This window comes from Pocillopora damicornis, chromosome 10, assembly GCF_964200805.1.
Source record: "Pocillopora damicornis chromosome 10, jaPocDami1.2, whole genome shotgun sequence".
Taxonomy (NCBI): Eukaryota; Metazoa; Cnidaria; class Anthozoa; order Scleractinia; family Pocilloporidae; genus Pocillopora; species Pocillopora damicornis.
The window spans coordinates 1,405,419-1,429,617 of record NC_142679.1 but is presented as its reverse complement, the minus strand read 5'-3'; the positions used below and the strand labels follow the sequence as shown (position 1 = coordinate 1,429,617).

General features: G+C 37.2%; 3 protein-coding genes across 3 annotated transcripts; 2 read left to right on the top strand and 1 right to left on the bottom strand.

The window, feature by feature from the left end:
• The first annotated feature begins 56 nt into the window (after positions 1 to 56).
• Positions 57 to 3,091, top strand: LOC113667730 (heparan sulfate glucosamine 3-O-sulfotransferase 5). Its single transcript, XM_027183586.2, has one exon. The coding sequence runs from the start codon at positions 490 to 492 to the stop codon at positions 1,831 to 1,833; it is 1,344 nt and encodes a 447-aa protein (XP_027039387.2). The 5' UTR covers positions 57 to 489; the 3' UTR covers positions 1,834 to 3,091.
• On the top strand, positions 2,170 to 18,615 carry LOC113667706 (eukaryotic translation initiation factor 3 subunit B). Its single transcript, XM_089185034.1, has 20 exons — positions 2,170 to 5,006; positions 6,291 to 6,486; positions 6,573 to 6,692; positions 6,808 to 6,865; positions 8,837 to 8,965; positions 9,494 to 9,651; positions 10,241 to 10,289; positions 10,565 to 10,647; positions 10,751 to 10,817; positions 11,332 to 11,378; positions 11,477 to 11,615; positions 12,480 to 12,551; positions 12,954 to 13,026; positions 13,380 to 13,502; positions 14,176 to 14,254; positions 14,970 to 15,108; positions 16,172 to 16,297; positions 16,628 to 16,705; positions 17,609 to 17,717; positions 18,051 to 18,615. Exons 1-20 carry the CDS (start codon positions 4,835 to 4,837, stop codon positions 18,146 to 18,148), a joined length of 2,115 nt encoding a protein of 704 aa, XP_089041160.1. The 5' UTR covers positions 2,170 to 4,834; the 3' UTR covers positions 18,149 to 18,615.
• Positions 18,616 to 21,113: 2,498 nt separating this feature from the next.
• Positions 21,114 to 24,189, bottom strand: LOC113667732 (mediator of RNA polymerase II transcription subunit 11). Its single transcript, XM_027183589.2, has 4 exons — positions 24,031 to 24,189; positions 23,798 to 23,911; positions 22,925 to 23,017; positions 21,114 to 22,538 (listed from the first exon to the last, which is right to left on the bottom strand). Exons 1-4 carry the CDS (start codon positions 24,076 to 24,078, stop codon positions 22,443 to 22,445), a joined length of 351 nt encoding a protein of 116 aa, XP_027039390.1. The 5' UTR covers positions 24,079 to 24,189; the 3' UTR covers positions 21,114 to 22,442.
• Between the last annotated feature and the right edge of the window lie 10 nt (positions 24,190 to 24,199).

Genomic DNA, 24,199 nt, shown 5'->3' with positions numbered 1-24,199 from the left:
ATAATGCACGCCTTGGGGGGATAATTGTAAATACTATACAGTAAGAAATACGATTAACTAAAGATAATTTCATTTCGATTTCCGCTCGTTTACATTTCCTCTTTATGTAAGGCGGCAGTATTTAGCTCATTATATTATTGTCAATCGGCTTTTGAAGGCAGGGCGCTCTTAATATGTAGCCATGCATACAAATTAACTCGTTATCAGGTCAACAAATCTACCACGGCCAATATACAGGGATGATTAAGTACTGATTGAAATACTGGGCCTTTAATCGCTAAGGCGATGACATCGATTGTTGCAAAAACCAATCACATAGCTCGAATTATTTATCTATTTACATACGCTGGTAAAATCGGAAAAAGTGGTTAGTTCCTTCGATTTTGAGGCTGAAACTTTACTGGTGAACCGACGTTGTTTTGACGCCTAAAGGTTAAATCTTATTCCGTCTGGAAGCTGGAGGAACAGCTGAGGACATGAGAGAAGCTCATGATATGCAAACGGAGCAATTCGTCTGACAGGCTCCCATTCCGGAGCAAGCGTCTTTTTCTTTTCCTTCTGACATCTTCAGCATTTTTAACATATATTCTCTACGGGAACGTGCACAGGAGTAGCCATACAGCAAAGTTCACTCCCTTCAATGGCTTAAAAAATGAGAACAACCACTCGATCTTAACGCGTGTGAGGTCAGGGGCAACGAAACGACCACTTCGACAATCGAATCATTTCGAACACGTGGCATTTGGAGTGTCGTCGGATTTCAAAACAAAATTAAATCCGACCAGAACTTCAGACGAATTGAGAAAATTTTCATCAAAGCTGTTCCAAGAACGCATTAAACATCGATCTCCGGAAGACTCTGCATCCCGCAGTCGGCTTAACTCTCGCATCAAGTACACTAGCAACGTTAGCGGTGTTGACAAGAGCTTGAATTATTCCTCTAGTCAAGGCGATCGGAAACGTTTGTTGAATTTTAGGAGTCAAAGTGGACGAATTGAAGATAGTGAAGATAGCGACGTTTCTGAGTTTGAGCTTGAAGATGACGAATTTAAGAAACGACTCCCGAACGCCATAATTATAGGTGTAAAGAAAGGAGGAACACGCGCGCTGCTTGAAATCTTAAAGATTCATCCGAGTATCAGAGCGTGTAGCAGTGAAGTGCACTTCTTCGATCGAGATGAAAATTACGAACAAGGACTCAGCTGGTATCGAGAACAAATGCCTAAGTCATTGCCGGAGCAGATCACGATTGAGAAATCCCCAAGTTACTTTATAACTTCGAAGGTACCTGAGAGAGTGTATCATATGTCTGAAACTATTAAACTCATCGTGATTGTACGCGACCCCACAACACGAGCCATATCGGATTATACCCAAGGGTTAGAGAGAAAACCCGATAACCCACGTTTTGAAGAAATGGTTTTTAACGAGGAAGGCGAAGTGGACGAAAGCTGGAGCAAAATCTCCATTGGCCGCTATGCCGAGCACTTAGCGAAGTGGATGGAATATTTCCCTTTGAGGCAATTCCATTTTGTTAGCGGAGAGGAACTTGTCAAAAGACCCGCTAAAGAATTGAAACTCGTTGAACGATTTCTAAATATAAAACCTTTCATCAGGGAGGATAATTTCTATTTTAACGAAAGTAAAGGATTTCCGTGTTTTGTCGGTAAAATCTCAAACGCTGGGACCGTGAACAAAGCGCACTGCATGGGCGAATCGAAAGGCAGAAAACATCCCGCTGTTCACGAGGACGTTTTACTAAAGTTACGGGAATATTTTGACCCATTGAATAAAAAATTGTATTCGATGGTGCGTCGAAATTTTCAATGGTGAACGACGGCAAGAGAAAAATTTGAGTTGTCGAGGTATTTGACGTTGAGGGTTAATGTTTGCTTTGCGATCGATCTTATCATTCCATCTACACCATACACAAACATTCGAGATGGATTACTCACTAGAATCCACACATTAAATTAAGAGACTCAACAAATTAAGCGTCACACGGAGGTACGACATGAACAGAAACAAAACAATTTTCCTTCAATACCTTTTACGCGCGTAATCGAACTTGGCAACTGGCGTAATTATTTATTCATCTAATTAATATTTATTCTCCCGTGTGGTCTAAGATACAGTGTGATTGGGAGCCACAGTCGCCAAAATATTTTTAAAATATTACTTCAAAGAAGTGGCCGTTTGTCTGTGGAGGTTGAGAAGCTTTCGTTGGCATAAACTCCACGGAGATGAAAGAGTCAGATACGAATATTCTTTTCCATATTTTATACTTTATCTTTATTAGGAAATTATGTAAAATTGTGTAACATTGCACTGTCCTCGTTAGCATATTATGTCTGTTGTTTGGTATAGTTCAAAACTTTTTTATTTCAAAACATTTTTAGTCCAATTGAATTTTTCTAGGGATAAAGCAGCTACAATATATATCTCTCTGCTCTGAGATATACCAACAGATTGATCAATTCTAGGCTCAATTATTTAACATCACATGAACAAAGGGATTAATATTACAAATGTTAGTTGATTGATAATTTAATGAATAAAGGGGTTAGTTTCTAAAGAAACTGTGGTGCTGCATCAGTGGGAGAGTATAGCAGGTAATTTAGTGTTAACAACTGGGTTGAAAACGTAAATTAGCCACCGTAAAGGGTAAAAAAGCTGACGTTTGGAGCGTTAGCCCTTCGTCTATCGCTCTGAAGAAGGGCTGACACTCGAAACATCAGCTTTTTTACCCTTTACGGTGGCTAATTTACGTTTTCAACCCAGTTGTTAACACTAAATTACCTGATAATTTAATGGCCAATTTGTTGCACATACCTAATCATTGTAAGAGTGTGAAGTTCAGTGCAATCAATGATCCTCTATCAAATAATTTTACCCTATGAATTCGTTACGTCTATTTACATGACACCATCAACAATGTGCTATGCAATTTAGTACTGTAATTTCAATAATTGTGCCATAAATCATGGTATTGAACAAATATTGTATATAAACAAGTATATTTGACAAAATTTAAACATAGAATGTATTATTTTTTTTTCAAGAGAATGAAAATGTACTTATTCATTTGCATTGTGTCTGCTTCATGGTTATTCTCTCATCAGTGCCATTCTTATAGGAATATTACTGTATAACTTAAAAGATTGCAAGTTCAAGTCTCAGAACTGCAAACCACAGAATCTGAATTTAAATCTAAACTTTTTGAAATAGTAAGCACTTTACCAAATAATTTTCTTAATTGTTGTCATTTCAATAATTTTGGTTCTTATAGTATTCTGTGTTGCACAGAATTTATATATATCCTTTTTGACCCTGTAAAAGGAAAGTATATTTATAAAATTGATTAATGAATGGAGCTGAAACTAAAGGTTGTCATTGTTTATTTCACTATTTTACACTTTCCTGCTATAAGGTGTCCTCTTTCTTTTTCATGCTTAAAAGTAAAATAAAGAATAGTAACAATTGCTGTTATGGCTGAAGCAAAATTAATTGTTTTGAACAGGTTATACTTGATCGTCCTTGCCTGTTATCAATTGTATTATCAATACTTGTTAACCACATGTAACATTTTAACTCCCAGATCAAATTTGTAATTCTCCTTTCTGTCAATCATACAATTCTTATCATGTTAGTTCAGAGAATTTAGTTTTGAATCAAATTATCCCCAAATTGATATTTTTCTTAATTCTCATCACTTATCTGGTTGGTGTTGTATTGATATTGTGAGGAGAAATTCTGTCTCAATCACTCATGGGATTTAAAGGGTTAACAAAGCTATCATGGCTGAATTTAGAGGTAACATGGAATTCTTTACTGAATAAAGATCTACTACTGTTCATTGTTAAGAGTTAGTCCTGAACATTAGATTGGTGTTAAGAATATAAAAAAATATCAATTAGGGGATTAGTAGTTGATCCAATACCAAATTCTCTAAACTAACAACAAGAAATGTATGGCAGACAGTAAGGAGAATTCCTCAATGAGATCTTGGGAGTGAAAGGGATGTAGGTGCTAAATGGAATTGGCAGCAGGTAATTCTTGATTACCTACTTAGGATTTACAGCTTTGTCCTTCATGTTTAACTTGTTTTACTCTACTCTTCCATTCAAAGGGGTTAATGGGTTAATTAAATGGCAAATTTGCTCAGAAATTACAAATAGTTGGCAATATTTTGCAGCAAACAAGTTCATAAACTGTCTTCTTACTCAGACTTCCTACAAAATCTTCTTTGCACCCCACATAAGTTGTTCAATTTATTGCAAAGTCACTTGATGAAAACATTCTTTTGAGGAAAATTGAATCAGCAAGTAACTAAGGCAAGATTCACACTTCATTATGAGTTCTTTGAAAAGGAAGACAATAGACAATTAGAATAGTCTAAGACTGTGGGGAAATCTTTCTGTAAAAAAATAAAAATTGACATGCCTGAATTAAAATACCTCAATGGTGAGAGAGAGAGTAAATCACCATAATTTGATCCTTTTACTCTAAGGACGTGATTGTTAATTCTCTGCTCTAGCTGCTACTTATTTCCTTGTAACTTAGTTACAAGAATTTGGTGTTAGATCGAGTTAACAACTTCTACCTAATACATTTGAGTACTTCCATTACCTGTTTGCTGGATAGTGGATGGATATTTTAGGGAGAAGTTACATGTGAATCTCTTCTGGGAGTTAAAGGGTTAAACGATTTCTTCGGCAGTCAAGAGAGTGTAACATTTTAATTTAAAAATCTTCGCGCCCTGTGCCCGACTACTCCTTCCCAGGGCCCCACACCATACGTAATTGTGCACGTGTTCCACTGTGCGCTCGCGGCCATGATCGGGAAAATGGCGGAGGAAAAAGAACTCGATGAAAAGACGGGCAGTGGCGATTCAGAAGAAGATCAAGACGACGAAGAGGTTGAAGCTAACGGAAAAGACGATTTCGATGAAGATGATCCGGAGTTTGATGATCCAGAAGGCTTTGTGGATGAAGTAACAGATGAAGGTAAATTCTAAGTTTCAACTCTTCTGACTTCGAAAGGATTTCAATTCACAACTTTCCCGATATTCAGTTACATACCTAGATTTTGGAATTTTTGAGTCGAAAAATTATTTTCGATGGACGAAAATTTGAGATCACCCCAAGTCTTGTGTTTTCACCACTTAGTACCCCTCGTGGTAAAAACTAATTTCTACAATAGGCCGGCATGTACTTCTCCTCAATGAAATGTAAGCTTCGGTAATGAAATTCTGCCGGTACATACAACGAACGTCGTAAACTCCTTTTTCGGCCACAATCAGGGGATTCCTTCTCCCTTTTATTTGTTCTTGAACTATGAATGATTTTTCAATGTAATTATGTCCTTTTACACGAATAGATTTTCAGCAACTGTTCACTTTGGCGAAAGAGTGCATGCAATATTCAGGGATTTAAACGTTTTTCGAACATAGCTTTAGACCAACAAATAGCGGTCGTCTTGGTTTTCTCTCCTTGACAACATAATTTGTAGGTTGAAATTCAGCAAATTTCTCCCTATTTCTATTATTGAAGATCTCTAAATGGGTGGGTGCTGCAAAGGAAGTTTACATTACCAATCTATATCACACCGTCCAATACCGTTGTCCCAAGTAACTTTTTACAGGGATTATTTCATGTTTTACACTGGAGACTCCACATTTTGGATTTCATTGCAAAAACGAGAATGTACTTTTTTATCTACTTGTTTTTAGCCGGTAAAACTGGAAGTTTTCAGCAATTTCATTATATATGAAGGATTGATTGCACCAACTGGTCTTATATTATATTTCCTTTGTTCTCTTTTTATTTTCATAGTAAAATTGCGAGGTAAACAAATAAAGCGTTGAAATGGTAAATAAACTGGGAACCTATAGTAACCCTTCAACTGCAATAAATTCGGGAAAAAAAATAAAGAAAAAGATTTGCAGGTTTTTTTAGGGTTTCATTGTGCTCTGCCTTCTTTCAATAAGAAACAGATGTACTTACTTAAAAAGCAAGGAGACTGGTTGTTAGTTAATGTTCTTAAGGGCATTTTTTTTTGTTGTCTTCTCAATGAATCAGCTTGCCGTTGAGTAGGTTTACAGATTTGAATCTAAGTTTTATACATCTGGATTAACCATAGATCCTGCAATGAATAGACAGGAAGTACAGTTGTGTCTGGGGATTGAATCACGGAAATGTCCACTAAAACTAAGAAGATTTTAGAAGTGATTTAATGAAGTATAGATCCTACTTCACAACATGTTACTTAAAATTTTTCCTCAAATACAGACCTCTTGGGAGATATCTTGGCAGAGAAACCCAAAGAAGTCCAAGGGACTGATTGCATCATTGTTGTTGACAATGTGCCTACCATCCCACCAGACAGACTTGAAAAGTTAAAGAACGTGATCCGTAAAGTATTTTCAAAGTTTGGAAAGATCATTACTGAGCATTATCCATTGGATGATAATGGAATGACAAAAGGGTATGAGTGTTGAACCATTCTTGATTGATTATTTCAAGAATGTAGCTATTTCATCTTTTTATTTTTTAATACTCTGCAATTTTCAGGTATATTTTCTTGGAATTCTCTAATGCTAAAGATGCAGCACAAGCTGTAAAGACAGCTAATGGTTACAAGCTAGACAAACATCACATATTTGCTGTTAATCATTTTGAGGACTTTGACAAGTAAGTCTGTCATCCAGGAGGAGTTTTAATGACAAGTTGTTTTGACACATTGTGTTCAGGTTGTACTGAGTTATCATGAGTGAAAGTAACAGGAGATGACATCAATTATTTCTAGGTTGGTTAGCCTGACAAAGGACTGGCAAGCTCCAACAAAACAACCCTATGTTCAGCAGGTGAGTGAAAATTGAATTAGAGGTACAGAGAGATGGAAGCAATTTGATGGTAAATTAACCCTTACATGGCTTGCATGGTGCATTCAGCTATGCTTTGTGAGGTAAAAAGAGTTTTGAGCTCGTTCTGACAACCTACACAGGGCGTGAAATTGCGCCTAATACAGGTGCCAATGTGACTAAATGTTTCACTTTGGCGACCAAATCCTGGAAATTAGTCGCCAATTTGGCGACTAGAATGTTTCATCATAGCCTTATCAAGGGATATAGTGAATTAAAAAGATTTGCAAAGTTACATCCGCGGCAAACTTCCTCGTTAAGTTCATTTTCAAAACGCAACACATGTATCTCGATCGATAACTAGATGCCATCTTTGATTTAGGTGAGCTTTAAAGTTGTATATGGTCCATCCTAGTGTCCACTTTGTGGCACGTTAAAGATCTTTTCCCAAATTTAATTTTGGAAGGTCTATCTAGAATGCTGACAGCTTAAACACAGAGCGAGCCTATAAAAGGTCAGCGGTTTGCACTTTGTTGGCTTCCTTCGCACCGATAATGGCGGCTTTCTGCAACGGTCACTATCGTTATAAATCTTCTGCTAAATCTCTTGTTGTCTGCTTTCAAGAAATGATACATTAAATTATTTATTTACAACCCCCACCATTTGCTTACCTTTTCAAGAGTGTCTTAAATGTCGTTCTTAGACAAAAAACTCAAGAAACGAGCAAAAACTTCCTTCCCGTTCGGAGAAAATTCAAATTTCGCGGGCGCTCAAGATCGATGAACGCATGTCCTCCGTTGAGAAAATGGGCCTGCAATCATAAAGATCATCTATTTCTATAACTTGAGCATGCCTGTAGGTTCTGTACAATAGTGAGGCTTGTACTTTGAGTTTTGGCGGCTGGAAAGTAAAACAACAAAACAAACAGAAGTTATGTGTTCGTATGTATACGTTTTGCGACCATGCTAGGCCGCCATAGTGCAAATGCACCTCCAAACTGTTCTATTCTTCATGGACATTGCTATCTTGTGTTATTTTTGCTCTTTTCCTTCGGCTGGGTTTGGTTTCAGAGACAAACTCCCCGCCGCTGAAGGCCACAAAAGAATGCAGAGATTCCATTTCACTCACTGGCATTAGAAGTACAACCTAAAACACGGCATTTACGTTGAGTAACAAACTCCAAAACAATCGATATGCTTTCACAAGTGAAACAACAAAAAAGGTGTTAAAATGCATGTATATGAAGTACGATACCTGTCTAAATTCTTCTTCTGTAGATGCCATTCTTGTTGTTTTCGCTTACCTTTTCACAAAGCCGAGAAGCAAACAAGCGAAAAACCTTCCCTTGTGCAGTCACCTGAGAAATTACTTCGTGCGAATTTCGCGGGAGTACGACACGCCCGGGTGAATAAGCCAATCAAAGCAGAGTATTCCAATTTGTGATTGACGGGCTGAGCCGCTCAGCCTCGATTTATAGGCTCGCTCTGTGTTTAAAAAAAGATTTTGTTTGTCTTTGAAAATGGCGACCAACTTTTTTCCACTTGGCTACCATTTTGAAGAATTTAGGAGCCAAGTGGCTATCAGAAAAAAAAAATTAATTTCACACCCTGCTACAGGTGGGTTAATTCGGACCAGGTTTCTCAAACTCCTTAGGATTGAAACTGAGTGTTTTATGTTTACTTAATTTTGTAATTTTAAATGTGGCAAATGATGAAGTTCTCCTTATGCCAGTTCTGCTACTGAATTGAAGTGCTGAGAACTGGGAGAGAATCAAACTGATGCTTGATCATATCTTTTATTACTTCAAGTCATTCATAGACACAGATCTGCTGCAGTTTTAATCTAGGCTCTTCCAATCATTTGTCTCACCACATCCACATCACAATTATTCCTACCTGTTTAAAAAGTTAACGGAACAAGCAAACATGAAACAGAAGCAATGGAAAAGGTTCATGGTTACCTTCATGTTTTCAGGAAAATTTGAGATCTTGGCTTTTGGATCAGGATTGTAATGATCAATATTCTTTGATTCATGGAGGAGGAGATAAAGTTGCAATCATGTGGAATACCCAACAGGAACCAATTCTATCAAAAGAGAGACTGGTAAGCCAGCATGAGTGTCAAAAATAGTCAGTTTACAAGCCATAGGTTCATCCTGCCAGAGCTTATTCCAGTTCTGTAGCTTGAAGCAACCAGGAGTATTATTACATGTACCTCATGGATATGAACCCAACTCATTGCAGGTTCTCTCTCCACATTTTTTCAAGTTTCAATTCACCACTGGCCATTTATAACCCTCAGTAAAGAGATGCACTGTGATGTGAATATTCTTGTGCCTAAGGACACAAACACATTAATGAATAAAGAATATGTTAGGGAATTGCGCTTGCACTGATTGATAAAGAAAGAAACTTTGCAAGCTAAGATTTGGTAAGGTAGACTAACATCAAAGAGAGAAGAAACAAGCATTACATAATTTACCACAATTGGCAGTGATGTTGCAATCTGATTGGTCAATTTGGCGGACTCCCAGCTAAAATTCCAAATACATTTAGATTTGCTGTGTAGAAGTTAGTTAATGTTTGTCCTCTGATTATGGCTCATTTCCAATTCTCTCGCTTATTCCTTCAGAACTGGACTGAAACATATGTACGCTGGTCACCCAAAGGCACATATTTAGCAACTCTCCATCACCAGGGTATTGCTCTCTGGGGTGGAGAAGAATTTAAAAGGCTGATGAGGTTCAGTCATCCAGGAGTCCAGCTCATAGATTTCTCGCCCTGCGAAAGGTGCATGTTGTTTGCATACTGATTAATCATCATCATTATTATTATATTTATTATTATTATTTTAGTTAAACATTGTTAAATACTGTATGAACCAAGTTTATTTGTTAGTTTTGTAGCATTGCTGTTTCAGAAATTCCACTTCAGATGTACATGTATGCTGGATTGTAGCCTCAAATTGTCTATGATACTTTTGGTTGCTGGGAATTATTTCTTGTCATAGTAATGCTGCATGAGTGGGTCCCAAGTTATCTTCAATTTTCCAACTTCCTCATGATTAGATAAGGCTACATGAGTGCAAAGGTGGAAAAGTCCTTTATAACTTAACTTAACCATATGGACATTATTTAACATGGTTTCCTGAGGATCTTCTTAACTTTTTAAGACAGAAGTCACCTTGGTGGCCAACAAGGTGGAGTGGAATAAATTACCTGAAGTACCTTGAATTAATGTTCTTACACATATTTTACATGTCAAAGTAGTTTGACACTGTCTCATGTATGTTAGAATTGATAGCCAGGTCCTGGCCCTGACTCAGAAGCTAGATAAAGTAGGTGAAACCTTATCATTTATTTTTTTCTTTCTTGTGCAGATATTTGGTGACCTTTAGTCCTCTAGTAGACAATCCTGATGATCCACAGGTATTACAGCACTTTGGAGTTTTTCATTTTCGCAAAATTTTCCACACCAGTCCTGTTCCATTTAAACCTTGCTTGTTCTGTTCAGTTTGTGTCTGGAGAAATCATGTATGACAACATAATCTTGCTATGTTCTCAAAGGAGACTTGTCAATTCGTAATAGTTTTTATTATTGATTTATTGTTATTAATAAATTATTTGGTATCAATTATTCTCCTCTCCAGCTCTACACATTTCAGTGTACGTCATCATGATACTTAATTTTTTCTCCCTCTCAGGCCATAGTAATCTGGGACATACGAACAGGAACAAAAAAGAGAGGATTTATTTGCGGAGATCAATCTCAGTGGCCAGTATTTAGGTAAGGTCTTTTTATTTGTAGTAGCAGTGAGAACAGACTGTAAGCTGCAGTTGTAAATTTGAGAAGAGTTTATATGTATTGTTGTTATGCTTTGTTTCTATAGATGGAGTGCCCAGGGTAAATTTTTTGGTCGTTTAGGAGAGGACAGCATTAGTATATATGAGACACCGGTGAGTTGTCACCCAGAATATTCTCCCAAGAATCGCTCTCTTTGTGGAAACATTTTCTCTCACTTCTGTCGGGAAGTTTTTATTTTGAAATATCGTGGCAAGAGAAAAGCGTTAAGTAACAGGTGAATACTGTCCATGTCTGACTTCACCCTCTACATCATTACAGTAGTAGTCATATTCTCCTCACTGTTCTCTCTACATTTTGTATAGTAATTGACAAGGAGAATTTGTGTGACAATCAGGAGGTTCTTGATTTGATGATCATTTCCTTTTTTCCTCATGACCTTTACATTTGATTCAAGGGTGAGACTGTGACATAAGATGCCAGTCACTCTAAGGGGCTACAGATTTGCTGGATAACTTTTTGCAGTATCAGAAGAAATCACTCCTTGACCATGCATTATGAACGCATTGACAGTTTATCACTTTCATATAGCTTCCATAGAAGAATAGCAATGAAATAAGATGATGGATGTGTATGTCATTGTGTGTTTTAATTTTACTTTTTTTGCAGTCTTTTGGTCTATTAGAGAAGAAAAGCTTGAAGATTCAAGGTGTCAGGTAAATATTTAATAATATATGACCTCACATGTATGTCATTGTCAAAGACAAGACTCCAAGGCATAGGTTTAAACACTTTTTGCTTTTGTGCTTCACAGGGAGTTTGCATGGTCTCCAACTGATGAAGTGATAGCATTTTGGGTTCCTGAAAATAAAGACACACCAGCTCGTGTTACCCTCATGGAGATACCTAGCAGAAAAGAAATCCGAGTTAAAAATCTTTTTAATGTGTCTGAGGTAATGATAATGCAATTGACTTTACTTGGTCAAATGGTGAACAATGCTCATTGAGCAAATTTTCTATTAAGTGTCTACATGTATTTGGGATTGCAGTGGTTTTTTGTCACTGTGTTATGTCATTGGTGTGGAAAGGCAAAGCCACTTTCTCAACTTTCATATACAAAACTAAAGCCAATCACAACTTGGTTATTCCAGTTTTCTTGCCTTAAAAGCTCTCTCCTTGTGTTCACTTTCAGTTCTCATGGACATTTTACTTCCTCTCCTATTGGCCATTGTAACTCTTCCTCATTGGTTTTGATTTTTGTAACACATGCTGGTAGTGTTCCCTTAATAAAGTTTCTTCATGTACTATGGACACTTAACCCTTTACACCCTAACATCAGCATGCATATTCTCCATACTGTTCTCTTTACATTTCCTAATGTGCTGAAAAGGAGAATTTGTTTAACAATCAAGAGGTTCTTCAGTTTGTGATCATTTCCTTTATTCTCATGACCTTAATGTTTGATTCAGGGGTGATATTGAAAGGAGAAATTAGATGCTAGTCACTCTCAGGGATTAAGGGATTAAGGGAACTGTGAGATTAAAAATATTCTCTTGCTTTTCTTAATTGATTTAAAAGATATGCGTTATATTTGGCCACTCTGATGCCTTAGGTAACCAAGTGTGACAATTATAATATTCCAATAAAACAACACAAATGATGAAGTTCTCCTTATGCCAGTTCTGTTACTGAATGGAAGTGCTGAGAACTGGGAGAGAATCAAACTGATGCTCAAAACATGAAGTGTTTTGTAGTAAACAGATATTAATGTAGTGAAAATTTGTATGAACAGTATTTTTAATTTATTTTGATTTCAGTGTAAGATGTACTGGCAACAGAAAGGAGACTATCTTGGTGTGAAAGTTGATAGATACACCAAAAGTAAAAAGGTCAGTACATGTACATGTAACTTTATTTTGATTAAATGTACCTCCAGGTCAAGTGACCTTGATATTGAATATTCACTGACATGTACAGTATATTCTGTGGTTGTTTTGTGATATGGGGGTTGCTTTCCTTTGACCCATAGCGAGTGTGTGGTTTTAAACCATTTAACTCCAAGAACTGATCAGTAATTCTCCCTTCTAGCTGTTTAACACTTCCTGTTGAATTTGTTTTGAGAAACTGGTGTTAGATCAAGATTAAAAATTGTACCTGATAAGTTTAAGTATTCTTATTACCTGTTTGCTTGATATTGTATGGATATTATAGGGAGAAGTTGCACACTTATCACATCTGGGAGTTGAATGGCTGGGACACTTTCTCACATTAGCTGCTATATCTTTTTACAGGGGCTGTATTACAACCTTGAGCTTTTCCGTGTGCGAGAGCGGCAGATCCCAGTTGATGTTGTGGAAATGAAAGGTAGGTTAAAACTTAAAGCAAATGTTTTATGTCTGCACCAACTTAGAAAATTCTGGCTCACTTTGACCTCTATACCTCAACATCAATGTGTGTATTCTCCCTACTGTTCACTATAAATTTCTGAAAGGGGTTAAAAAGAGAATTTGTATTTAAATTTGTGGAAGCATTCAAGAGCTTCTTTAGTTGGTGATCATTTCCTTTATTCTCTCTACCTTAATGTGTGATTCAGGGTTGACATTGTAAGGAGATATTAGATGCTAGTCATTCTTAAGGTCATAGTCAAAAGGCTAAAAAACCCCGTCTTGCTACGTACACGTACTTGACTAGTTGTCTTGAATTTGTTCTATTTACAGAGGCTGTTACTGCTTTTTCATGGGAACCAGGCGGCAGTAAATTTGCCATAATCCATGGTGAGAGTCCCAGAATATCGGCCAGCTTTTACAACATGGAGAAACAAGGCAGTGTTTCGCTTCTAAGTAAGTACACACTTGGTATTTCATTGTGAAAATCTGCAACTACTGTACTGTTGATTTTGGTCAGGAACTATGATTGATATTATCAAAAAGAATTGAAATATCATCATTAACAAAAAAAAATTTACAACATTTAATTTACTATTTACACTAGTACGTCATCTCACTTAATAAGGTCAATAATATGGAAGTTGTAAGACCATGTTATGTAGTCCTTGCATGCAATTATGATGACTTGTATTATTTCATTGCATGATGACCTCTGTTTCCTGAAAATGTAAAGATTACTGATTATGTTGTGTGATTGTCCAGCTGAGAGTATTTCTGAGAAGGGCAGCTGTTCTTTGTTGTTTTGATAGTTGTGACTGATTAGCACAAGTCACTATCAGAGTCAAATGAGGAGTTTTTATTGGTTGAGTGTTTATAACATGATTCCTCTGGTACAATAGCTTCAAATGAAAGTTATGACATTCCCACAGAACAAAGCAAATGATGAAATTCTCCTTATGCCAGTTCTGCTACTGAACTGAAGTGCTGAGAACTGGGAGAGAATCCAGCTGATGCTCAGAGCTGTGTCTAATCTCAAAAAGGATAATGATTCCTTATGAGGCACATGCATTTATTGCTAGTGTTGAAAATTTTTTTCTTTTTTTTGCTTTTCTTTTTTTGCATACAGAAACATTTGATAAGAAGCAAGTAAACAGTATATTTTGGTCACCAAATGGACAATTTTGTATTCTTGCTGGTCTTAGAAAGTAAGTACTATATGGCTTATACCTGGAAGAACCCTTTGAGGGGTTGGTGGGGGTTATTTACACTTTTAGGGATGGGTAGGGGTGATTGACACCTTTGGGGGTGGGTGGAAGTTATAAAAACCTTTGGAGGTGGGTGGGGATGATTGACAAGCTTCTTTTAGTCTTGCCACTTTCAGAACAGAGTGATTGTTGTCCAATCTATTTCGTATCTGGACCACAGATAGGCAAATAGAGTTTTTATATTTGCTGAAAGTGCACTGTATCATAATCAAGTCTAGTCTCTGGTTGTTGTGTTCAAAATCTTGCAAAATTCATACTAAAAATGGGGTCAAAACCTTACTATCTGGAGCCCATGAATCTACATAAGACTAAATAGAGGAATACCTTGGTGGGTGGAAGGTTACAAAACGGTTAGAAGCCAGTACTTTTGATGGAAGGGTGTCTTGAACTTTTATGGGCAGATAACTCATAGGGCATTCTAAGGACATATCTCCCCCCCAAAATGGTGAAAATTAAAATGACATAGCCAAACACCAACACTTTTCAAGGATGTTTCATGCAGAGGAACTGATTACTGGGTAAACTTACATATACTGACCTCAAGGAGCAAAATGCATCATGCGCCCAGTGCACACCCTCCATACACATTACTCTGCTAGTGGACCTTAGTTCTGAAATTGCATTGTCAAACTTGTTTAATTCTTGTTATCCTCAGCATGAACGGTGTTTTAGAATTTTATGACACTTCTGATGTAGTCTGCATGAACCAGGCAGAGCACTTTATGGCCACTGATGTTGAATGGGATCCTACTGGCAGATATGTGGCCACATCAGTCAGCTGGTGGGCTCACAAGGTAAGCATAACACTCCACTTTGAATGTGCATCAGTGCAAAGCTTCTTTAATGGAGAACACAAAGTTTCTCAAGACCCTAAGACCTGAAATCCTAGTTTAACTTCACTAAGAAAACCTGTGCGTTGTGTAATCAGGATGAGACTCAACAGTAAAACAGCAAGACAACCTCCTAAGTAAATAACACCACTTACACTGATTAGTTGTGTTGGTGGTTTTGTTTTCAATAGGAGGAATATAAATGTAAGCATGGTCTTCAGTGCCAGCTTTGCGAAGTAGGCTGACACTTATGTTAAGGTTTCCAACACAATTGAACAGTCAGAGCGACTGTGTCATCATTTTTTTCATTTGATACTGTTAGATTTTGTAGTGAATATGTGATGCAAGAGAGTTTGTAAATTAATTTTCTGATTTTTTTAGTTGTCTAAGAAAAATTATAATGTTGTTCAGTACAAAGGTTTTTTACAAAGTTTTCGCCTCCATAAGATCCTTAGTTTTAGGAAGGTGATAGAGCAGTTTTTAGATGACTTTCGAAGAACGAAAACCAAAGTAATTACAATAGCCAGTGAGAGCGAGGGTAGACATCATTGTCAGCCAGTGAGAACGCAAAGTAAAAGCTGGCAAAGTGCATGAAACGCAGGTGATCAAATAACGGTTGGTTTAAATCTGATCTGTTGAGAAAGTGCTGCAAGATTTTTGGGGCAATCACAGAGCAAAGTTACGCAAAACCAAAGCAGTCATGGAGTATTTTCGACAGTTGGCTGCGCCATTCTTCTGTCACTGACACAAGTCTACCATAATCATCGAAAAGGTGTCGAATTTATGAAGCTCTGATTAATTAGTGCTTCGAATGTTCTGCCATTGTGCTGCAACAGACTTGAAGCAGTTGGGCCATTTTGTTGTAATTTGGGTGATATACATTTTTCACTTGTGATATAAAATTTGAAAAAGAGCTTTTCTGCACTGTGTCGTTGCAAGGTGTGAGAGACGCGTGGTACGTAAACGATGGCCTTCCGCAGTTGTTATCGTTGTATGTAATGTTTTGCCATTTGTATCTTCCCTGTAGGTGGATAATGGTTACTATATCTGGTCATTCCAAGGCAAGCTTCTTCAGCGTCACGCTTTAGATCAGTTTTGTCAACTTCTGTGGAGGCCCAGACCTCCAAGTCTGCTCTCAGAGGATGATATGAAGGTAGAAGGGCCTGGGGGCCAATCTTTATACCTTGTATTTGTACCGAAAACTTTGTTGCCTTCATGTAAAAGTAAACTTTTTAGGGTCCATTTTCTGAATAAGCTAGAACAAAGACATAGACTCTGTTCCTTGTTGAAAGTCTTCTCGTGTCCCCTTGAGCCGCAATCCTATTGGTTAGCGCCATGGATCAAGGGCTCAGGCGGAGTTCTTATTTTCCTGGGTTTTGGGGGATTGGCCGATAGTTTCAAAACTGATGTCCTTAAGTTTTTCATAAGTAATTACCAATAGGTTGATTTTTTTTGGTGACACACGAATTATTTTCTCTTGCAGAATATCAAGAAAGACATCAAGAAGTTCCAGCGCATGTTTGAGATCAAGGATCGAATGAGCCAGTCACGAGCTTCTAAGGTGAGGAACAGCTTCTGTGAAAGGTGACGGATTGCTCTTATTCATACATACATCATTCAGTTTGTGTTTATTTTTTCCCTCTTACATGTAGCCTATCTCAGGCCCTCAATTGTGTTTCATGGTTCTGCTTCTTTAGCGACTGTGTGTTGTGTTTGCCTTCTGCTATCCTTTGTCATCCTTTCTCCTAAGGCTCTTGAGTTTCTTTCGCTTTTGGAACAGTGTTGAAGGAAAGGAAACTGATATTTATTAGCTCACAAAAAGTATAGCCAATTATTAATTAAAAAAATACATAAAGTGCATGTACTCTCGCGCCGCTAATAGCAGAAAAGGCTAATCGAGGCGGTGGAGAGATGATATTCATTTGCAGAAAGGAAAGTTAAAAAGAGAAAAGATTACCGAAACTAGATACTCAGCGAACAATCATTTACAGTTAATATAAAAGAAAATGGATTAAAAACAAACTAAAATTTTATTGCTTATTTGCTCAATCTTCTTACCGAGTTTGGATTTGTCAAGAAATTTAATACAGTACAAAAAAAGCGTTCCATTTCGATACACAAATAATTTTTGCAAACTATTTCTGCATTCGTGTTCAATAACTGCGAATCACTCTTACTCAAGTTACCATAGTCAAAAATTTCTAAAGACAGAAACCTCCTTCTTGGCATCGCTGCATGACATCTCAATGTCGGTTGCAAACGGTGTATGTGTGGAGGAAGAATAGAACGCGAGGTTCGTCTTCGGGGCTAATGCTGAGGGATGCCGTGTGATGCTTAAGCCCATCCTTAATTCCCCGCGACAGGTTTTAAGATTTTTTGCTAAATGCATCCTAACCTTCCCACCCCTCTCCCAGCTACGCCCTTCAACCCTTAGATCGCGTCATCTTTGCTTGTTTTCTTCCAGGAGTTAATTGAAAGGCGGCGGCGAAAGATGAAAGACTTTCAGGGCTACAGGCAAAAGAAAAACAACGAGTTTGCACAGCAGAAGGCGCAGCGCTTGGAGTTGCGCAACGGTAAGGAACAGATGAGGACCTTAAGATTGACAAACCCTGCTGAATTCAAACAGCTTTTCCTGGGTACAACCTTTCCCGCTTGAGTGTTCCTGGGAAGACGCTTTGTTCTCACAGTGCTTCTCTTCACTCGAGAAGCTCGGCGTATTCCTTGCCCGAGGTTGACTGCGATGGCTTATTATCCCACAATTATTAGAATTGACAAGATTGAAAAAAATTGCTTATGACGGGTTTAAAATAATGTGGGCTAAACTGTTCGTGATTCTCGAACCGCAGTGTTGCTGCTCTAAGTTGTATCAGACCGCTGACGCCGATTTTTTTTTGTCTCCATTGTAGGTATTGATACAGACGAGATTGATAGTAACGCAGAAGAGTTTGAAGATGAGTCAGTGGAATTCTTTATTAAAGAGGAGATTACCGAAGTGGAAGAGTAACCCCGCAGCCGAGTTTATCCGTCGATTTCCCACGAGTGAGAATAGCGAGCGATTTTTTTCTTATTGTCACAAGTGATAAAGATAACCTAAGAGTTCGAATTGATCTGGAATATTTCAGGCTCAGTTGTGGTCGATAAAGCTGGTGCCTTGTTTAAATAAGATAAACAGGCAATTTTCATTATATTATATTCGAATTATTTTCAATATTACCTTCGTAGCGTGTAGAGTGCTTTACCCTTATTATTGTCCCAAACTGCTCATTTATTGGCCAATTGCACTTTGATTTACTGGTAAATTGTAAGTTTTATCTGTAGCTGTAGAAATGTCCACTAAGTGTTGTACTTTCTTGCCGAAAAGAGAGTTTCTTTTGCAGATTTTACATTGTATCGTGGAACTTACAATTTTCAACGTGAATCGTAATTTCACTTTTGCTTGTAGGGAATTAAAATGGAATATTATGCGTTCAATTTTAGTCTTGATTTTTGTGTCGCTTTTGATGACCGTCAACTCTCAAGAGGTGAGAGGCAGCCCTCATACCCACTATCCACACGACGAAAGATGAGAAGATGGAAAAAAAGGAAAAAACCAAAAAAAAAACTTTGGTAGTAGCCCAGAGAGTTTAAAGCGTGGATAACGGCATCGAGCATTTCTTGTTGAGTGTTAAAATTAATTTGCGATATCGATAGTTTTGCGTAACCTTATTGGTGACGAAAACTCGCCTCCATTCACGCAACCAATCAAAGGGAAAAACCAGAGTAACGGCTTCATGGACACAATCATTTTCCCGCGCTTGACGAAGTTCACGGGTTTACTTAGAATTCTCACTGGCTCTTTGTGGCCTTTTTCTGATTGGCTGTGGTTATGTTCTTGTGACAGTTGATGCACATGCACTCTATAAACTGGATACTTAATCAACTATCGCTATCAGTCGTTTAACGGTTAAAAACAATATGCCACCCACCGAAACGTTTCCAGATGATAGTAAACTACCTAAAAGAGAGCGGTTCCCACTCTGTGAATGACAGTCTCTGAATGGCATACTTGAAGATGGAAAGGTAAAAGGAAACTCAGTTTCAGATTAAATTATTGCGTTTAGGAGTTGTTTTATGTCTCGCTCTCTATTATTGCACTAACACAAGAGACTGAAACGTACCTTTGAAGTTCACCATCTTCCATAACTCACTGATACAATTGACAGAACTTTACCTCCTCACAAAAACGGTTGTGGACAGAGTGATCAGTTTGTGCAACGGACGTTTTTCTATTTGTGACGTAACAGAGGAGTACAAACGCATGCACGTGCACGCATGGTTTTACTTGAACGAGCGCTTTCTCGCTCGTGCCGCGGGGCGAATGAGAGCTTGCTCATAGGCTACGATAGTGGCCATACAGTTAATAATAATAATAATAATAATAATAATAATAATAATAATAATAATAATAATAATAATAATAATAATAATAATAATAATAATAATAATGACTTTATTGGATAACACAATTACCGGTAGAACCAGTAGTTCTCATTGTGATCAACTAAAACTTCAAATTCAAATGGCAAAAATACGAAGTAGAAATACAGTTAAAATTAAAATTAAAAATTAATTTAAAACTTCTGCTTATAGTAAAATTATCAACTCTGGAGTTCCGATCTATATATTTCTTATATAGTTGATTTTTAAATTTACAAAGGGAAGTGAGATCCCTAGTGGCACTGTCTAGGTTGTTGTTCCATAATCTAGTGCCACTTGCAAGGAATGAACGTTTAAAGGGAATATTGTTGTCGAATGAGGAACATCCCTTAACATCCTGTGATAACTTCATTAATTTTTATCACCTACCTGTTTGAATATGCGCATACACATACACAGTTTATTTCTATCTTCGTTACATCAACTGCACCACTCCACGTATCTCTACAGCTGCCTGTACTTACGTTTTCTTCTCTTGTCTTCTTTTTTTTCAAATAAAATTCGCCGAAAAGGAAAACGTAACCATCAGAAAAAAAAACGTACGCTCGGACGAAGGGCAAACGCTCGAAACATCACGGCTTTAGAAACTCTTTACGGTGACAATTTACATTATTAACTCAGAAACTCAATTGAATAAACTGAATTATCTCGTTTTTCTCCCCATCGACGTAGCACCATAGTTCTTTAAAACTGACAACCCCTTTGTTCATTTACCGAAAATACCGCCGAACTGACAAACAAATGTAAATTTCATCCAATATTCAGTTTTTTCTGACATAACTCTACAGAGAAAAGATTGAATACTTACCGGCGGGAATCGTATGAATCGATGGGACATCTCTATATAATTTCCCTTTGTTTTCAATTTTATTAGACTCATGTGGTCGCAGGTGCAATATTGAAGCTTGACGTACAGATAAATAATTTATCTAGAGCGTCAATATCAATGTTGCCATGAACACCATTAAGAAAGAAAGTTTAATTTTAGGCCTGTAGAGACGGTTATGTGTAATTTTCTGAGTTCTCTATAAACTTTTGGTCGTTCCGAGGCAGTGCACCTGTGGACAAATACAAAATAAACGCGAGGATTTCTTAATAACATTATCAGCCTTGTTGGAAAATATTAAAATAAGAGGTGAACGACCGCGGAGTTCCTACAGAATGACAGCAAAGTCGAAAGACGCGGAGGAATATGTTCGAAAAGTCAACAGACTTTATGACACCTATTTAGAAAGGGAATTACGACATCTGGAAGAGGAAAGGCGATTTTACCTCAAGACTTTTCGAGCAGAGTTCAGAGAGGCAAAGGAAAAGCACGATATAATTACCAGCAAAGCCAAGGAGTTAAGGAAATTAAGAGGTTTGAAAATGTCTGTTGAACGTACGAAGGAAAGGAAAAACTCTTTCTTCGTCACTCAGTCCGCAACCGGGAAGTATTTCTGAAAGCCGGAGTGCAGAGTAAATATTTGAATCATAGACGAGAACTATCGGAATTACTGCTTTAAAGGGTTTATTTACAATTTCCAAGAGTTTTTAAAACTCTAAAGCCACGAAGGCTTGCATCTAAATTAGTTAATGGCTTGTAGCCAGAAGAAAACATTATTAAAGATAGTAATTAGACAGTAATTCAAAGAGTGATTTGTCGATAAAACGTGACAAACCGTAACAGTTTGTTGTGTGCCGTTTGATATTTCTGTAAAACAGTAAACTTCAATATAGCGTGTCTCAAATTCTGAGAAAGAAAAGATGTGATCCCTCTCGTAGCTAAGATTACAATAATGAGGAGCTAAATAATACATTATCTATGAAAATAATGTGCTAAATAATTTCATGATACAGGGAACGCAGTGTTATCAGAGAACCGCATTACCTAGCTTACCATGAAGTTAAGATGACAGTTTGAAAAATGAGGTTCAACTGAAGAGATACACAGCTTATGTAAGCCAATAACAAAAAGTTTTTGAGGAGGATTAAAAACAATTTAATTCAGTACTCTATTGATCTGTCCAGGAAGTGGTTCACAGATACTAACAGAGTAAGAATAACTCACTGAAAAAGGCTCTTGATTAGGTGCCCTATTCCCATACTATTCCATAATGCTCTGGAACTGCATGTACATCATGATTTCTGAATTGTGAATAGCTTTGTCTTTTTTAGCAAGTTCCTACAAAATTTGCATTCCATTCAAGTCTACTTCCTCTTTCTGCACATGTTATTTCTTAGACAAATGTTGCTATTTTTGTATTCTATTTTTATCATTCACCTCCCATTCCCTTTTCATTATTTTTCATCACAGACTATTTTCATCCTTTCACTGAAGACATGTTCACTAAAGAAAGCCTTGTGCAACTTCTGACTGAATTCTTAATTCTCCTTCCAAATCTTCTTGTATCCTCATGTGAAACAGAAGGATGACTAGATATTGCTTTAAAGACACTTGATAATTCTGCACCCCTTCCTTAGACTCTTTAAAATACCTTTGCTTTCTCTCTAATTAATATCTAAAACAACTAAAATCCATGCCTCAGTTGTTCGAAAGTTGGATAATGCTATTGGTATCCACTGGATAAAACTCTATCCAGTGAATAATGCTATACAATTTGGTATCACTTATCGGTTGGATTGTAATTTATCCATTGGATAGAGTTATCTGCTTTTTACACAACTGGGCCTGGAACATTATAGATTCAGTCAAGACTGAAGTTCACAGGCTCCATTGATTCAATGTTGAAGATCATTACAGGCATCACTGCACCCACTGCATCCTCAAGTTAACGGCTAACTGAGAGTAGAGGACCAAAGAGTCTCTTGAGAAACGCATATCAATTTATGTCTGATACTTGAAGTGTCCCTTGACGTTGAATCTCTACCAACTGATCTTTAATAGCTTTTGTTCTGCAGCGCAATAACTCAAAATCCTACAAAGAGAGAAGCAGTACCTTACACACTGCACAGGACTCTTCATGTCAGTTAGACTGCTGACAAAAATTAAAACATGACACAGAAGGGATATAACAGCTTGTTAGGCCTGATATCTCCGAGGAGTCAAAGAAAAACTGAACAAGTTGAATGTTTCAGGAAATAACAAAGATAATTTTCAATTAAAAAACACATTTGGTCAACTTGGGACATTGCAGGCTACAAAGTTGAAGTAAAGTTTGAACTTAGTAGTAACTAAACTATGATTTCAAAACTGAAAAGGTTGATAAAAATTTAAGGATAAAGCTTGTAAATTTTTGGCATCAAAATTACTATCCCGTGCATTTATTTTATTATCAAACAACTTAGACTGATAAGTTGTTACCTTTTCAGCTCCATAAGTAGATCCTTCATGTGGTTGGCCGGTGGCAACTTGGGTCAGGTAACCAATCTGTTCAGTTAGGCCTTTTTCTACACCCTTATTATTGAAATACAAAAACAAATTAGTTCTTCCAGCAACCTTACTGAAATAGATTCCTTTAGGAGTTACTATAACCACCAAGTATAAAATCTCTTTGAGCAACATTGTCTCTTTTCATCTCCTGATTCCAAAAGAATCATAAAAGGGAAATCAATTATCTCTCCTATCACCCATGCTCTGTGTTTATACTGGTAAAGAGAGCCCTGTTTTCCTGTCATGATATGCGACAGAGAGGCAGATTTCCTTGAAGGCCTCAAGCCTTTAAAGACTTTACAATGACATCCATTAACTTTAAAGTATTTGTGAATGTGTAGACACATTTGCAAGCATCTGTTAAAATCCCCCACCCCTCTCCTACCATGTAAAATTCTCCACCTCTATTGCAACCATGCAAATAAAACTCCCCACTGCATCCCCCAAGTCAAAATACCAGTTGACTATTTGATCAATGCTGATCAATGTCCATGATATTGAAAAATGATGCTGTTCATGGAACTAATAGAGTAGTTTCCAACTGGGTGTCAAAAGACCAAAATTAAAGCCATCACAAAGGCCAATCGAAACAAAGATTAACGTCATCATAAACCAATGAGAACTCGAATTAAAAACAGGCAACCTTCTTGAAGCGCGGGAGAATTGGGATTGGTTTTCGTTTTGCATTTGATTGGTTGGAATGGTGGAACGAGATTTTTAGGCCAATTACAGAGCGAAGTAAAGCAAAACCAAAGTAATGATCCATGTTAACTAATTACTGTATTAATTGGCTTGCAGTCTTACCTCTAAAGACTTTAGGAACTTCGTAGCTGTTGAATTGATACGATCTTCTGAAGGTGCGTCTTTTGAAAGTTCTTCTAAGGTTTCTCCTGCACTCCTTATTACTTTCACCACATCCTATAGATAAAAGTGACATTTACAGTTCGTAAGCGCCCCTTTGAATGTAAGTCAACCATGCATGCTGTTTAAATGACGGCGCGAAAATTTTGATGCTTACAAGCTAAATCAGTACAAACCTTTTCGATCTCCTCTAACTGCTTTAGGCGATCTCCTGATTGAGACATTACTAGGTTAGAAAATTGAGATGTAAGTAGCTATCCAGACCGATCTCCTTAAACTATTCAGGACTCAGAACGACAACAATTTTTTATTATCAATGGATATGTTGTGTAAGAACATCCAATT

Excerpts from the sequence above, each read along its gene's own strand:
- LOC113667730 (XM_027183586.2), top strand. The coding sequence starts at position 490 with ATGATATGCAAACGGAGCAATTCGTCTGACAGGCTCCCATTCCGGAGC.
- LOC113667706 (XM_089185034.1), top strand. The coding sequence starts at position 4,835 with ATGATCGGGAAAATGGCGGAGGAAAAAGAACTCGATGAAAAGACGGGC. Across the intron at positions 9,652-10,240 it reads GATTTCTCGCCCTGCGAAAG|ATATTTGGTGACCTTTAGTC; the intron begins GTGCATGTTGTT and ends TTTCTTGTGCAG. Across the intron at positions 11,379-11,476 it reads TTGAAGATTCAAGGTGTCAG|GGAGTTTGCATGGTCTCCAA; the intron begins GTAAATATTTAA and ends TGTGCTTCACAG.
- LOC113667732 (XM_027183589.2), bottom strand. The coding sequence starts at position 24,078 with ATGTCTCAATCAGGAGATCGCCTAAAGCAGTTAGAGGAGATCGAAAAG. Across the intron at positions 23,018-23,797 it reads AGTTCCTAAAGTCTTTAGAG|GGTGTAGAAAAAGGCCTAAC; the intron begins GTAAGACTGCAA and ends TTCAATAATAAG. Across the intron at positions 22,539-22,924 it reads CTACTTATGGAGCTGAAAAG|GATTTTGAGTTATTGCGCTG; the intron begins GTAACAACTTAT and ends CTCTCTTTGTAG.